This window comes from Colletotrichum abscissum (assembly GCF_030869225.1).
Source record: "Colletotrichum abscissum strain IMI 504890 chromosome Unknown Scaffold_52.1, whole genome shotgun sequence".
NCBI classification, from domain to species: domain Eukaryota; kingdom Fungi; phylum Ascomycota; class Sordariomycetes; order Glomerellales; family Glomerellaceae; genus Colletotrichum; species Colletotrichum abscissum.
This window is the reverse complement of record NW_026850454.1, coordinates 208,138-226,319: the sequence shown is the minus strand read 5'-3', so window position 1 is coordinate 226,319 and position 18,182 is coordinate 208,138. Positions and strand designations below refer to the sequence as shown.

Sequence of the window (18,182 nt, the reverse complement as noted above, 5' to 3'; positions counted from 1 at the left end):
GCATTCTTGTCGGCTGGCGGTAAGCTGTGCAAGTAAAGCCGGTAAGAGCAATATCTTGTTGGCAACTGCTCGTTCCTATGGAGACTTCAAAGAGACGAACCTTGGGATGGAAGGAGCGCTGGGCCTTTGGTGACAATCCCGTGGAAGCTCAGACCACCAATGAAAGAGAGAGACACGTGACCCCGGTAACTTGCCTTGAAGCGCTCTCGGCCACTCATTTATTCATCCAAAGAAAGAAGGAGAGCCCCACAGCCCCGTGTCGACGCTCGGGCCCTTCTCTTTCGCGCGTGTAGCCGCTTGGCTAAAGTGCTCTTTCGCGTAAAAGGTAATCTAAAGAAGGCGCGTCTCGCGTCGTCGACGTGCCCTTTCCTTCAAACCACCAAAGTGCATCCACTCCAAACCTGGTGAAATTTCCGTGATACCGGTCCTCAACCCCGAGCCTCATCGACCCTTCGCCTCCACAACTACCACTCCCACCCCGAACGAAACGCCACACCAAGTGCTCCCACCCGCCCCATCCACGATATCGCTCTCTCTCACGTCGAATAGACCAAAAACACTGCCAACGTGCCTCCTGATCTTAATACGAGAAGTCCGCAGGGCCTGTCCCTTGCTCCAGGTCGGCGACGATGGTTAATAAGGGCAATGCGCAACCCGGCGTTTACAGCGCCACATACAGTGGTGTAAGTCACTTTTTTCTTGCAGACTTGGCAAAATCGCTGCTTGACTCCCGCGAATCCCAACATACTGTTATTCAACGGCATCAGGCTGGGCGCTTATTTCCTTTTGGGAAAGGAGATGGCCTCAATCATCGGGGTTGGCCCAGAGACGACCCATGATACTTCGCATCCAAATTTCCTCCGCAATTGGGCCCGTAACTAATTGAATGATCTTCTAGATTCCAGTCTACGAGTTTCAATTCGGAGATGACCTCAAGGAACATGTCATGCGACGCCGCCAAGATGACTGGATCAATGCAACGCACATCCTAAAGGCCGCTGGCTTCGACAAGCCCGCCCGAACACGTATTCTTGAGCGAGAAGTACAAAAAGAAAAGCACGAGAAGATCCAGGGTGGATATGGAAAGTACCAGGGCACATGGATCCCTCTCGACAAGGGCGTCGCCCTCGCCCAGCGAAACAACATCTATGACCGCCTGCGGCTCATCTTCGAGTACACCCCAGGCGAACAGAGTCCGCCCCCAGCCCCGCGACACACGAGCAAGCCGAAAGCACCAAAGAAACCCGCAGTGCCCAAATGGCCCGCCACGAACTTCCAACAACAGCAGCAGCAGGCACCACAACAATCCCAGCCCCCTGCCAACCAGATACAAGGCGCGCCGCCGCCAGAAGAGTACGAGGTCGGCGACTCGATGATGAATGACGATGATACCCCTGACAACTTGACTGTTGCCTCCGCCTCATACATGGGTGAAGATGACCGCTATGACATGTCCCACCAGTCGGGCCACAGGAAGAGGAAGAGGGAAGAGGCCATCCAGGACTTGACGCAGCAGCAGCACTCCGTTTACGGAGACGAGCTTCTCGACTACTTCCTCCTCTCTAGGAATGAGAAGCCAGCATACCGGCCTGAGCCGCCGCCAAATTTCCAACCGAATTGGATCATCGACTCGGAGGAGCACACGGCGCTTCACTGGGCATCGGCCATGGGCGACGTGGACGTCATAAAGCAGCTTCGGCGCTTCGGCGCCAGCCTGAATGTGCAGAATGTAAGGGGGGAGACTCCCTTCATGCGGGCTGTGCATTTCACCAACTGCTACGAAAAGCAAACCTTCCCTCAGGTGATGAAGGAGCTTTTCGAGACTGTCGATGCGCGGGATGCGACAGGGAGCACGGTGATCCATCATGCCGCAGTAATGAAGAATGGTCGGGTTGTCAGCCACTCGTGTTCAAGATATTACTTGGATAATATCCTAAACAAACTACAAGAAACGCATGAACCTGCCTATGTGCAGCAGCTTATCGATGCGCAAGATGAGCAAGGCAATACTGCCCTCCACCTGGCGGCAGAACGCAACGCGAGGAAATGCATCAGGGCACTCCTCGGGCGGCAGGCCTCCACCAGCATTCCTAATAACGAAGGTGTGCGAGCGGAAGACCTCATCGCTCAGCTCAACGCCACAAAGAAGGAGCGCGGCCCTCAACGGTCATCGTCGCCCTTTGCGCCCGATTCTCAGCGCCACGTTTCTTTCCGTGACGCGGTGCCTGAACGTATGACAACGAGCAAGAAGCTCGGCCTGTCATCCTTCAACTCAGAGGCCGCAAATACGGTACAGTCGCGCATCACACCGCTCATTATTGAAAAGTTCCAAGATCTCGCGGGGAGTTACGACGAGGAACTCCGCGAAAAGGATCAGGCGGAGAAGGAAGCCCGTCGTATTCTCTCCAATACCCAAGCTGAGCTCGCCGCTGTACACCAGCACATGGCCGAGCTTGAGGCCCAGCTCGAAGCAGACGACGGCGCAGCGCAAATCATCAGCGAGGCCAACCGCGCCAAGCATCAAGTCATGTCCCTCATCACGCATCAGAACCGTCTGCATGTACAGCAGGCCGTGGACCAGGAGATTAACATGCTCAACGGCGATGCCAACGAGGCCTCGTATGAGGACCGACTCGAGTTGGCGCGGCAGCTGCAGGCCATGCTCTCGGAGCAGAGACAGTCAGAGTCTGACTACGTCGAGGCGCTCAGCATGGTTGGCACGGGCGAGAACATTGACAAGTATCGCCGGCTCCTGCGCAAGTGTCTGCCCCCAGCTGACGCGGAGAACCTGGACGAGAATCTCGACAACCTCATCGAGATGATGGAAGAGGATCGTGACCTGCCGGGCGACGGCAGCGGCCTGGAGCCCATGGATGTTGGTATGGGCGGTATCGGGGTCGGTATTGGCATGTGACTACATGCCACGTATCTCGAGCAATCACCGGTCGCATAAGTTGTAAGATGGAGAGATTTCAAGGGGCGTTGGTCTCTGTTCTACGAAAATTTCCCTATTTGGGAGGTTGATCTTTGTCAGATCCAGACAACGTTTCCGTCCGTGAGACGATACGAGACCACATCTCGACTTGTCAACGCGGAAGCATGGTTGTCGTTGGATGGGCGGGCTTTTTTGCATTTCCAAAAATTCAAAAGGGGTTCAGGATTCGCTGGTGTCTTTTTGGTGGCTCAGGCAGGATAGGGCAGGATCGGGCAGGCAAAGCAGGCTAACTTGTTTATTGTTATTCGTCGCGATTTTGATTACACTTTGGACTGGCGTTTGAACGTTGGCGAGGGGAGGAGCGAGGGCGGAGATGGAGGTCCGAAGATGTATGTTGGAGAGAAGGGGCGATGGGAGGGAGGGGTGTGAGTGGCCATTGCGACTCTGCATGAGATCTAGGTCTCGGAGTCTTTTGTGTGTAGTGTCTAGCGGACTTGATCGATGGAGAACCGCACAAACGACCAAGAAAGATTCCCCACGCATGCAATCACATGGGCGTGAGAAGAAGAAGAAACAATATTTACTCGTCACAGGGCGACTATCTCACCTTGTGGTATTAGTGATGCTGATGCTGCCTAGAAAGTGGACACGGCTGGGGTACCCGACTGTCCTTGTCGGTCATCTGACGACGGCCGGTTAAGACAGAGATGGACGGAGGCGGCAGCCATTATTCACGCCCGGGTGCGTTCGAATTTGAGAGCAGCCTTAAACGTCCCAGCCTGGCTCAGTGGCTGTGATTTTGCGGGTTGTGTTGTGAACGAAGAGGCTTTCGTGAGGCTGGCTGACGTCCCTCTTAGTAGTGCTATCAGTCAGCCAGTTTGTTTATTTATTTGTTTATTTATCCTATTTTACGCCGTGATGTCCTTAAGTAAGGCAAAAAGCAACTACACCGCGCTAGAATTATATAACCGTATATAGTACCCCGTAAAATCTATATAATACCCTCTTATAAAATAGTATAATATATAATCTAAGATTTAACCCTTCTACTTATATATAGCCCCCCGTAATATCTTATAACTTAGAGTGACTATACTTAGTAAAGTTCGAGTACTGTGCTAATAATATAAAAAATAAGCTAAGTAATATTTTATATATTTATAAAAAGACCTTTATTATGCCGTAATAAGTATTACTACCTAAGGTAAGAGGTCGTATTCTTCTGGAAAGTTAAAGAAAATAATATATAGTTATAAAATAGGGTAAGTAAGGATATAATATAATATAAGTAATATAATATAAGTAAGTACTATAAAAACTCGTATTATAGTACGATAGTACTACGAGTAGACGTAGGCTTCGTAAGGCTATCGGGGTATATAGCTTATTATATATCCTATTCGAACGAGCCGTACTAACGTACTCGCCCTATAAAATTAATATCCGCTAGGGGAGCTAACTATTATATTAGTAAACCTATTTATATAGGGGGGCTTAGCTTAAAAAGGATTATTCTAAATAGTTAGTTAAGAAGCGAACTATATAGTACGTCCTATTGCGTCGGTCTATTAGTAAGAGGGCCGAGGGGGGCACCCCGAGACCTCTACTATAGTCGTACTATTTAATAATAGATATAGGTTTAGTATTATTACGGCTAATTTTATAGGCGCTAGCTCGATTCTAATATATATATATAGGAGTAAGGGTTTAGATCTATATTACTAAGTTACTTTGAGTAGATATTAGTATAGAACCGGGAGCGCTATAGTATTATAATATATACTAACTACTCCTTACTAAGCTAGCCCCGGATAAAACTAATATAAGTAAACTATAGCGTACTTCTGCGTATAACTAATTAATAATAATAAACGTAATTAAGTATTTTCTCTTTTTTATATAAGTAGCGGAGGTTTATATTTATATAATAATATAGACGGTAGTATATAGTAAAGTCCCTATAGCCGGACCTAGTTAATAAAAGTTAGTAAAGCTATTACTACGTAAGTAACTTAAGCTCGGGGTTTAGCTTATTATTAATAGGGAGCCTTAGTCCTCTATAAGAGTTTAGTTAGTATTCTTCTTACTAATCTCGAAGAGCGCTTAGTTATTTCTCTTTAGTTCGGTATTTAAAATACGTAGTAATTAAGGGGCGCGAGTAAAGGTTAGGGGTCCTTATAGTAGTACCTTTTTTAACTAAGTAGTTCGCTATCTCGTTCCTTATAATGCCCTTATAGCCGGGTATCTAACGGGAGGTAATAGGGATCCTAGCATTTTTAGCGAGCTCCCTAAAATTAAGAATAGCTCGTTAGGAAGAGGAGGGGGGGGCACTATTTAGGTACTTAATAGTAGCTTAGTTATTTAGATATATAGTAATAGTTATAGTGTTTTTATTTTAAAGCCTTAGGGCTATGCGGAGACTAGTAATAGCCCTTTTAATTTTAGTATTAAAAACCTTAGCCCGGGGGAGGTAGTAGTACTTAAGATAGACTAGTTACGGGCCGCGGTAAATAGTATATTTATAGCCCGTAGCCTCTAGGGAGGTCTACGACTTATTAGTATAGGTTATAATATACGTAGCTAGGAGCGACTTATACTACTCATAATAGCTCTGCGTTTTTTTTAACTTAGTAAGGTCCTATACCCTACCGGGGCTCTGCGTAATTAAGAAGTTACGTAGTAATAAGGCTAGCCGTAGGGGCTATTTAACTTAACTAGTTACTTAAGTAAGGGTAGTAAAATAAGAGGGGTTTTTATAGTTACGAAGTAGTTTATAATTACGGATTCTCTAAGCTAGGGGGTAATAGTAGTTTAATATAAATAGCTTAATAATATAATAATCTCTAAGCGAGTTTAAAAAGAGCTCGATTAGAAGCGTATTAGCTTTATATAATAATACTACGATCGGAGTAGTTTATTATATTAAAAAAGAACCCTTTAGAGTAATATTAATAAGGGTTTAGAGGGTTTAAATAATTAACTTTAGTCCGTTTTATACCTCTAGCTAGGCGCATATTTTTAAATTAACCTTAATTCTAAAAGTTAGTTTAGTTAAGCCTAGGTACTATAACTCGGCGCCGTAAAGGGCCTTTAATATAATTATAATATATACCGCTTTATATATAGTAATAAGAGGTATACTTTTAAAAACCTTATTAAGTTTTTTAATATACTTTATTATAGATTTAGCTTTACTCTAGCGGTTTATAATATATTCATAGAAAAGTAGCCGTCTATTAAAAATAACCCCTAGTTACTTTATAATACCTTTTTTTTTTAGTCTAATCTCCTTATTACCGTAGTAAATAGGGGGGGGGGTAATATCTCTAGCCCGGGGTAAGGTACGCTTTATAAAATATAAAACCTCGGTTTTTGTAAAGTCGAGTCGGATAATATTATTACTACCCTAAGTAATAGTATTATTAAGGATCTATTATACCCAAGAGGTAGCCTTAGTAAGGTCTTTTTTAATATAAAGTATTATATAGTTATTAGTATAGCCGAACCTAAACGACTCCGGGCCGATTTAGTAAATCTACTTAATATATAAGAGGAAGAGGATAGGTAAGATCGGTAACCCCTATAATAGCTTATAAAAAAAGGGAGATATAAGTATTTAATATCCTTTATAATAAACCGAGGCACGGTATAATTAGTTAAAGTACTAAACCTAAGTAATAATATTTTCTAACTATCCCTATACTCTAAGTCGGTTATATAAACGGTTATATAAAACTAAATTAAAAGCTCTTTTAATATCTATTATAACGAGAATAGTAATAAGCTTCTTATCGAATACCGTTTATATATCGTAGGCTATTATACTAATAATATTAATAGCTAATTACTTAGGTAGTACCCCGGCTACTTAAGGGTATAATATACCCTGGGTAACTATAATATAAAATATCCTCTTAGTAATAAAGTACTTAAGACCCTTTTTTAGAGTAGCTAGTAATAAGATTAGGCACTAGCTTTTATATATACGTATATTTTAATTAGGCTTCGGGATTATTACTACCTTAGCGTCCCGCTAGGTTTTAAAATAGTACCTAAGTATAAAATAAGATTAATAAAAATAGTAAACGTACTTATTAATATACGGCTAATAAGCCCGTAGTATAAAAACTATAATATTATTTATACTAAGGGTAATATTATTTATATTAAATACTACGTCTTTTATTTCGTATTAATAAATAATTAGATCTTAGGGTAGGGTCTATTTAGGGCGTATTATAAAGTCAAAATAGACATCGTTTTTTATAGTTACTTACTCTAAGAGTTTTTTTTAAAAGAATATTATTTTTTTAGTAAGCTCGGTAACTATAGTTTTACTATTTTATAAAAGAGGGGATTAGACTTAAGGCCTCGGCCGGTTCTAACTTATAACCTAGTATATATCTAAGTCTTTTTTAATAGAAATAACTATTCTAGCTTATATAGTAGCTTTAGCGCTTTGTATAGTACTATTATACTACTTATTAACTTTAGTTATAGTAGTAAAGTAGGGATTAGTTATATACGCCGCTTTAAAGTACTTATTAATTTTAGTATAGGTCTCGTTTTACTATTTCGTCCTCCTACTCCCCGCGTAGTACGGGGTAAAGGAAGTAAAATAAGTATATTAAAAAATAGTATTTAAGCTCTCTATAGCTAGATTAAGGTCGTATATAAAGTTATATATAGTATATATACTTTAGGCTAGCTCCTCTACTTTTTTTATAAATTAAAGTATATTTTCTAAGCTAATCCTCTACTTCTTTTTTCTTAATTAGTACGTATTACTTAAATTAGTAAGGAGGGGGATAGTTATAATAGGGGTATTATAGTCCGACTTAGTATAAATATAGTTAGTAATTTAAGTACGGGCTAGCGGGATATTAGTAATAATAAGGTTAAGTACGTTACTAGCTTTATAAGTAGGGACCCCTATAGGGTTTAGGATATTAAAGTAACGGTTATCTATTTAGTTAGCTAGGTGATTCCTAGGTATATATAAAGGTATCCCTAGCTATTAGTTCGTATAATAGGAGTTTAGGTCCCTTATAATAAAAGCCCTTTATAGAGGGGTCTAGAGGCCGAGAGCTATTAATATACGTTTTTTATTAAGTACGTAATAAACGTTAAGAATATAGTACCCTAGGATACGTACTCTAAGTATATCTTAATAGGGAAGCTCTATAATATCGAATATTACTAAGTAGGGGAGGGTATGTTAAACGTATATTAGGACCCGTAGTCTATTTAATATAGTATCTTAGCTTTATACTAGCGAGTATAGGGTAAAGTTAGGGTAAGATTTAGTAATATTCTATAGCTTACCCATACTATACTATAGCTCTTATAATAATAAGATATCTACTTATTTAAATTTAGTAATAACTAAGGCGTAATTATACTTATACCCGTTCTTTTATATATTAGCTTATAATATTTTAATTTAGGTACGTATTATATACGCTAACTCTAGGTAATTATAGAGCGCCCTTAGGTAGCGCTCTTATACTTACTCTTTTTCCTTAGGGCTAGTTTTTTATATTCTAAGCTATTTTTTAGGGGAAGCTTAGAGCCCTGTTTTTTAAAGGGGGGGTAATTATTACTTTTTAAAATAGAGTTTAAGGTACTATTTAACTTTATAATAGCCGGCTATATTTATTTTTACTTAGGGGGTCTATTAGCGTCGCTTATAGTAGTACTAATTACTATAAACTTATAAATAATATTTTTAATAAGGCTCTTTATTTATATATTTATAAGTTCGTTCTAAAATTAGGTATTAGAGGACTCTACGCTAAGCTCTAGCCTAAGGGCGGGGGTAGGGCTTAGGGAGGAGGAGTTAAGCTTCGTAGCTTATAAATAGAGTTCCTTACTAGCTCTATAAAAGAGCTTTTTTTATTAAAAAGTTTAGTAAATAATAATACCGTCCTTTTTCTAAAAATAAATAAGGTAGTTCGCGTAGTTATTTAAATACGGTCCTTAGTAATTTACGCATTAAGGGATTATTAAAATATAATCGTTATTATATTTTAGTTTATTATAATAATAATAGTATTAAGTTTTAAAATAGTCCTTAGAACTATACTAGTCTAAATAAACCTAGTACTACTTTAGGAGTAGGTAGTATATAAATAGCTATACCTTAACTAACCCGAAAATACTAAAGGGCTCCTCGGTTAGTTTTAAAAATAATATGATATACGTAACGCAGAGGCTAGCTATCGGGCCCGAGGTCCGGTAATAGAGGGGGTCTATCCTTATAACGGCCTTAATCTCGTCCTAAATAAATAGGCTAGAGTCGAGAGGCTATTTACCTAGGCCCGGGATCCGTATTTTAATACCTCTAATAGTATAAGTAGACTAAATCTCGGATCCCTTAATAATAATTATATTAAAGAGTTTAAGTAACTAAGCGTAGTAACTAAATATAGCCTATTATATTCTTAGGGTTTTTAGAGTAAGTATATAACTAGTTAGAATCTTAGTTACTAAGCTAATATCCTTATTCTTAAGCAAATAGTTTTTAATAACTTTTTTATAAATAAACTATACCTCGGCTTAGTATAATAGATTTAGGATACGACTAGTAATAAGATACTAATAACTTAATAACCAGTATACGGTTCGTATTATAAAAGAACTTTTTAAAAAGCAGAGCCCTTACGAAGGACTTTATAAGCTTTAGTTTTATAATATACTTATACTTATATTATAACCTTGCTAGTTAAGTATTTATAACCTAATTTCTTATAATTCTAAAGCTTTTATTTTTATAAAATAATTAATATAAGTAATAATAAATTATAGAAACGAACAGAACGTTAATAAAACGACGCTTAGCTATTAATAAAGAGCTATTAGCGCTAACGAGCTATAGCTATTCGGAATTAACTACTTAACCCTATTCCGTCTAGGGGAACGAGCTTACTATAGGATAAGTCTTACTTAAATACTAGTATTTATAAAAAAGCTAAATAAAAAAGATAATTAGAGCAAATTACCCTCACGGGCTAGTTACCCCGTTAATACCCCGAGGACCCTATTTATTATAAATAGGGCGTTTATTAGTAACTAATTACTAAACGTACGAGGTTAAGGTACGTATAAAGGCGTAAATAGTACTAAAATAACTAGTTTAGTAAACCCTATAAGCTTAATAATAACCTACTTCTATAAAATAATAAAAATAATAATTAAAAATCGAAACTAAGAACGGCGTTAATATAAAGAGCTCGTTTAATAGCTTACTAAGCGGCCAGTAACGTATCTAAGTTAATAAGAATATAAAAAGCCTTTTTTTTATAATTATAAACTAATTAAAAAAGAGTTTATAAGTGCCTAGGTAGTAAACTAAATTATTATTATAAAAGTAAATAATAAGCTTTATATAAAAAGTATTATAAAATAGTATATTAAATAGGCCTTATTTAAAATATCCTTATTACTATAAACGTAATAGCGTAATTATAAAAAGAGCCTTTAGGATCCCCTCTCTTAGGGCGACTTCTTAACGTTTATTTATTAATAATATATAGACCCCGAGACTTAAAAACGGGAATACTATAAAGAGCTAAGGATAAAGAGGTTAAAAGAGGGCTAGACCCCTACCTAGTTCCTTATTAAATAATTAGTAATCTATTATAACCTAAGTATAGAAAATATAAAGAATTTAAAAATAGAAATATATTAGTTCTTTTTTAAACTACTATTTTAATTATAAAACGATTTAATTTATTATAAGGTTTTAATTAAAAGAGTACGTAATATAGCTTACGAGGTTAATAAATTATAATTATTAAATCGGTAAAAGGGTAGTAACTAGTTATAAAAGGATAGTAAAAAGAGGCTATATCCGTTATTAAAATAATTACGTTAAATATCCCCCTTTTATAAAAAAAAGAGTAGGGAGAGCTCTAAGGGGCTAGGCTCTAGGGACTTGCTAGGAGTAATATTATAAAAGCTATATAATAAGAGTGCTTATACCAAGCTATTATAAAAGCGTCGTAGTAGTAATATTAAGTACTTTATATATAATAAAATAAGCTATATATTTAATAAGTACTAAAAAAATAAGTTAGGAAGTAAGGGTAATAATAAGCTAACGTACCCCTAATTAAAACTAACGTTAATAATAGTCTAACGGGTTATTACTGAGCTAAGAGTTATAAAAGTTAACTCGTTAAAAAACGAATAAATATAAGTAATATACCTAATACGCTTATACTAAGTATTAAAAAGGTATTAATAGGAATAACTACGAAAAGTAGGGTAATAGTTTTACGAAGTATTACTAAAAAGCTAATAAAAGTTAATATAAATATATACTCCGAGATAGATATTATTAGTACTAAGCTCGTAACTTATTTAGGGTTAACCCCGGCTATTACTATAGCTCTCTCGTTAAGGGATTTTTAAGGTAAAGCCGTAAGCTAGGGGAAAGCTTATTAATTAATACTTTTCTTTATTAACTACTATAAGTAGCTAAAAAAGATTCGGTAACTATTTACTATAGTTAATAAAAATAAAAAAATAGTAGACCTCTTATTATTATAACTATCGATAAGCTAAGAGGGTATTCGTATTAATATAATAACGAATATATAATTATATAAGCCTATTTTAGTTACCGAACTAGAGGTAATAGCTCGTAATATTATTAAGAATTGCGAGAGGGCGTACGTATTATATATCGCTATTATAAGAAGTATTACGGGGGTAACGGAGATTAAATTATAAAGGGGTCTATTACTAGAACTTTAATTAAAAATAGAGACGTTCGACGAGTAGTTAATAAAAAGACCGTAACTATATAGCGGGGCAGAATACTTAATTAACTTAGTTCTAAGTATTAAATTATTATATAATCCTATCTATCTATTAAGTAAGAAATAACTTAATAAGTTTTGCGCGTATATTACTAAGAACTTAGCGAACGGTTATATTATACTTTTAGTTAATAAGGCGGGGGTACTGATCCTTTTTATATTAAAAAAAGATAATACGCTATGCCTTTATATAAACTATTACGGGCTAAATAAGGTAATTATAAAAAATTAATACTTATTACTACTTATTAACAAGCTCTTAGATAGGCTTTATAAAGCAAAATAGATTTTAAAAATAGATATTAAAAATACTTATTACTATATCCGAATTAAAAAAGAAAACTAATAAAAAATAGCGTTTTAGAGCTAATATAGTTACTTTAAGTATATTATTATATTTTTTAAGCTAACGAACGTACCCGTAACGTTCTAAGCGTATATTTACTAAGCGCTCGCTAATTTACTAAATACTTATTATATAATATATATAAACGATTTAATAATCTACTTAATAATAAAGGAGTAGTATATAGAGGATATTAAAAAGGTCCTCCGATATTTATGGTTATACGGGCTTTTTATTAAACTATTAAAGTGCTCGTTTTATTAAAAAAAGGTCGAGTTCTTAGGTTATATTATTATATTAAAAAGAATCGAGATTAACTCGTTATAAGTACGAACGATTACTAATTAAAAAGTACTAAAGTCTATTAGGGATATCTAAGTATTTTTAAGGTTTTATAACTTCTATTAGAAGTTTATTACTAAATACTCGGGCATTATTATATTAATAATAGTATTATTAAAAATAAAAAAGGGGTAAATAAAGGATTTTTAATAGACTAAAGAAGTAAACGAGGCGTTTAATTAGCTAAAAGTCGCTTTTATTTCGGTAACTATACTTACGTATTAAAACTTATAACGTATTATATAAATAAAAACCGATACTTCGGTTAAAGCTATTATAATAATCTTATTGTAATAAATTAATAAAAAATAGCGACTTATTACTTATTAGTTATAAAAGCTCTTAGATACGGAGTAATAATAAGCTACGAATTAATAAAAACTACTTATTATAATAAAAAGGCTAGAGTACTAAGCTTACTACTTCTAGGGCTTTTTATAAAAGTTTATAATTCTAACGGACTACTAAGTACTTAAGGGAGTAATTAGTATATTAGTATAGGACCTTTAGGGAAAGCTTACGAAGTAAATATATAAATTATTAATATTTAATTTTAACTTAGAATACTAACTAAAAAAAACGAACCTAGCGAACGGTTTATTTAAAAAGCTAGACTATATAGAAAGGGAAATACTTTATAAGGACGTCCTCCCTATACTAGCTTAAAAACTACGTCTTATTAATAAACTATTGCCTAACGTTTAGTAAAGGATAATTAGCCTAAAAAAACAAAATAATATTATTAAAGTATACGTTTAAGTAATTAAGGCCTCCCTTTATAATCCTAGTTAGATATTAGCTAGTTTTAAGGATAAAGAACCCTCTCCCCTATATTAATAACATATTATAGGGCGCACTAATAAAATAATAATAATTACTATTATAACGACTCGAGGTAAAAAAGTAAAAAAGTTATTAATAAACGCTCGTTAATAATCCTATAAGGATAAAAAGGAATCGGATAGAGCTAGGGTTATTATATTAAAATAGTATATCCCACGTCCTATTATAAAAAAGCTTATAAAAAGTAAAATAGTATTCGTTTCTTATTTCTTATTAAAAACTAAGGAGCTCGTTAGAGGATTATAAACTAAAAACGAGTTTTATATATTATAATTAGTAAAAGTTCGTACTATAATTAGCGAGCTAAGAATATATTTACTTAACGAATAGGGTATACTATTTTTTAAAAAAAGACTCGTTATTCTTTAAGTAAAGTCTTTTTAAATAAAGATCTTTTATTAATATTACGACGATTATAGGGTAGGTTATATAAGAGCTACGAAAACTCTTAAGCTAATTTAGAGGAAGTTTTATTAAAAAGATATTTAACGAGATATTTAGGAATACGTTAAGAACTATAAGTATTATTTAGGAATTATAACCCTAAGATATAAGCTGTATAGGTAGTTATAGTTATTACTATTACCCTTATATTTATTCTAAGAAATATTTATAAACTTTATTACGGGGCTATTACCGAGCGCTTATAGTAATAGTATAGAATATAATAGTATTTTAGTTATTATTTATTATATAATAAAGTTTACGAAGTTCCTATTTATTGTTAAGATACTTAACGTAATATAAATAATAAGTATTTTATACCGAGAGGTTAAATATAAGTTCGGTATATTAAAAAGTATTATTATAAATAGAGATAAGCTTTTTATAAGCGTATTTTAAGAAGAGTTTACTTAGGAACGGGCGATACGTTACTAATTATTTATTACGTATTATTTATAAACGGACGGTTAAATAGAGCGGACCTATTAAATATTAGAAAAGTATTTAAAAATTTATACCGAGGGCTTATTAAATAAGTAAGTAGTATAGTTAGAAAAGGCCGAGTTTATATATAATAATAGCTAATACTCTATTATAAAAATATTTTTATATATAGTACTATACGGCTACTACCCTAAGTACGTTAAATATATACTTAATTATAAGGCTATAGTCTAGGGAGTTCGGGAAAGGGTCTAAAAAATTAAGGAGATTAGGGCCTAGGCTATATAAGCGTAAATATAAGCCTTTAAGAGCTAAGTAGCTTATTATAATAAAAAATATACCCTAAAGGAGTTTAATCGTAAAGAGGTCGTCGGCCTATTAATAAAAAATATATAATTTAAAAATAATAAACTAGCGCCGAAATATATTAAAATAGTAATAACTAAAAAGGTAAAAAAATAAGCTTACTAAATATATTTACTAAAGTAGTATCGGAGAATATATAATATTTTCTTAGTTTTCTAGCTTAAACTATAAGGAAATTACTAAACGGTTAGTAACTAAATAGCAAATCTCCCGGAGTTAGAGGACGAATAAGACGTTTAGGAAATTAAAAAAATCGTTATAATATAAGGTAAAAGAAGAAACTTATAATATCTTATTAAATAAGCTAAGTAGCTTACTAAGTATAATACGTAAAAGCCTATTAAGTATTTTAAAGGGGTAGCGGAAATAATTAAAAAATTCGAACGCTATAAAAAAAAAGCACATATAAAATAAAATAATAAACGTTAAGTTCGTAATAAAAGGTCGCTAAAAATAACTTAATTAATAATACTTTATAAAACCCTTTTTATTTAACTTAGCGCAATTTTTAAAAAAAAAATATAATATTATAACCCTTAGTAATACGTTACTAAGAGATCGATAAAATCTAGCTATATAGGGGGAGTAACCTATATAATACTAATAATAATAGTAATAGCTCTAGTATATACTTTTAAAGCTTAATAATTAATAATAATAATCCGCTTAGTAAGCGAGAAATAAAGAGGCTTCGTACGCGTACTTAGCTAATTATTTAAAATAAGGCCGTTAACCTTATTAATACTACGATAAATAAGAGAGAGGTAGTTAAAGTTATATAAAATATTATATATATTAATAATAGCGGTTCGTAAAGCGTTCGCTACTTAATCGCCGTTAAAAACTATAATAAAAAGCATAACGAGAGCTATAATAAGAAGTATAACGAGAGCTATAATAAGAGGTATAATAGGAGCTATAATAAGAGGTATAATAAGAATAAGAAGTAAAATAGGGGGTATAACGCTATTATTATTAGTAACGGGTTAAGGAAGGGGGACGTTATTTAAAATAACGCTCTTATAATCCTAATTAAGCTAAGGGGCCTTAGTAATATTAATATTTATAAAGAATATATTAATATCGAACTATTTATTACGACCCGTAGCTTTAACCTTAGTATAAGTAATAGCCTCGTTAAGCTATTATAAAACCTTTATTTAGAGCGGGAGGAGCGTAATACTAGCCTTATTAAAATTTAAAGTAATATAACTAAGGGCTAGGGTACCCTTATTTATATTAAAAAAAGCGTTATAAATAGGGGTTAGTAAGTTATTAATATTAAAGCGGCGGTACTTATTATAATACTAAAAAAAAGAATTCTCTAAGTTATTACTAAGCTTTTTAAATTTAGTATCCTCGTACTAGGGCTTATTAAACTTAAACCTAAAATCGTCCTACTTATTATTATTACTAGGAATATAGTTAATAATAAGAATACGCTTCTTAATAAGAGTCCGAGTCTTAGAACTATAAGAAATAGGAATAGTACTATATATAATAATAGTATAAATAGGTACCTTATTTACTAAGAACTTAGTAATACGTTTATAAAAAGTAAAGAAAATAAAAAACTCCTAGATACGTATAATAGTAACGCCCTTAAGAGTCTTTTTATAATACTAAATTAGAGCGTCGAGGTTATTTTATAAAGCGGTTATACGGCTATTATTATAAAAATAAGCTAGCTAAAGGTAACTAAGGTAAAAGATAATCTTAGTTTTATTATTAATATTAAAAATACTAATTTAAAAAGAAAAATCTAAGTTAATAAAAAGAAAATTTGCTAAACGATTACTAACGACTTACTATAATTAAGATTAATAAGTTTAGATATTTATAATTAGTAATAAGCTTTTAAAGAGTAGCTTATTTAAAATAGACCTTTTTTATTTTATTACTTACTAACGGGTTAGTAATATAAATAGTAATATTTTCTTACGTACTAATAGTATAGCTAAAAGTATAAAGAACGTAGCCGCGCTTATAAAAATTAAAACTACCTTATTTTTTAATATTGTAGAACTTTATAAAAGTATTTTAAATAAACTAAGCGGCGCTATATAGCTCCTTAAGAACCTAAAAAATATTATTAATAAATATTTTAGTAACGGATTAGCGAGGACTTAATAACTTATAGCAAAATACTTTTTTTTATTAATTTAATAAATAATATACTTAGTAACGTAAGCGCTAGTAATATAAACGAGCTCGTTAATATTATAATATATACTAACTAAGTAGTATAAGTAAGGAGTATTATTATAAAAACTACGAAAGCCCTTTTTAAAATTATACTCTATATTAAATATATCTTAAATATATAAAATAGTAAATATTTTAGTAAATACTTAGTAATAGTATAGCAAAAGAGTTATAATTAAGAAACGATATAAAATTAAAATATTATAAAAAGAAAAGTATAATTATATAAGAAAGAATTTATAAAACGGTTACTAAATAAAAAAAAAGAAAAAAAAATAAATACGTAACTAATAATAAAAAAAAAATCTTTTACTATACTTAATAGCTTAGTAATAATAATAACCGCGAGGCTAAGCGGGCTCTTATATATTACGACGGTTAGAATACTTTATTATAAATATATATTACTAACTTAATAACTAGTTAGTGCGCTATTACTAAATAATAATAATAAAGTATTTATTAAATAAAGAGATAAGAGCAATACCTTATCCTTAAGTAAAAAAGGATATTATTAACGCTTTATAAAATCTATTACGAATAATAACGTTAAGGGCCTTATTATTAATATTAAAAGAAGATATTACGTAATAACTTTAAGAACTAAAGTTATATAAGGGGGGAGTAATTATAATAAATTCGGGATATAATTAGTAATAAGATATTAATAATTTAATAATTAGTATACGGTTCGTATTATAAAAGAACTTTTTAAGAGGCAGAGCCCTTATAAAGGACTCTATAAGCTTTAGTTTTATAATATACTTATACTTATATTATAACCTCGCTAGTTAAGTGCTTATAGCCTAATCTCTTATACTTAGTAATAGGGGTTTTTAAAGTCGAGCTAGATAAAAATATAGGTATTATAAGCGGGAGCGGGAAGTGCGTTTTTATTTCCTTTTTATAAAACGCTCTTTGTGCTTAAAGCTCGAGTTATAGGGCCCTGGGGTTAGTAACTAGTGCCCTATATAAGTATTTTAGAGTAAGAGAGGCCTAATATAGTTTTATAGTTAAGTTTATAGTAGGAGGTCTTTGTTAGAAAATATTAAAGTCGTCCGAATAGTACCTCGAGCTTAGTTATATAAAAGCTTATAATAGTAGCGTACTTAGAGTTTTTTAGTAGCTAGAAGGACTCTTAGATAATAATAAGGGCGATATCCCTTATAAAGTAAAGGCTTAAGAGACAGGTCCTAATCTCGCTTATAGTTATAGTCCTACTTAGACGCGTCTTGCGGTTAGGGTATAATTATGTTATTATTAATCTAAGTAGCGTTGCGGTAGCTAACGCGTTTAGCCTAGGTCTTATAGTTAGGACCTTCGTAATCTTAGGGGTTATAGGAGTTATATTTATAAAGTTTAAAATACGACGCCTCTTTATAGACGAGCGTAATAGCGTAGACTAAATAATAATAATAAAGCCTAAAAGGGT

At 33.4% G+C, this 18,182-nt stretch overlaps 1 protein-coding gene across 1 annotated transcript; it reads left to right on the top strand.

Annotated features, from left to right (window-relative positions):
- Positions 1-629: 629 nt before the first annotated feature.
- On the top strand, positions 630-10,852 carry CABS01_14284 (uncharacterized protein; the record flags this gene model as incomplete). Its single annotated transcript, XM_060547624.1, has 3 exons — positions 630-683; positions 899-2,896; positions 10,841-10,852. 3 exons carry the CDS (start codon positions 630-632, stop codon positions 10,850-10,852), a joined length of 2,064 nt encoding a protein of 687 aa, XP_060393523.1.
- Between the last annotated feature and the right edge of the window lie 7,330 nt (positions 10,853-18,182).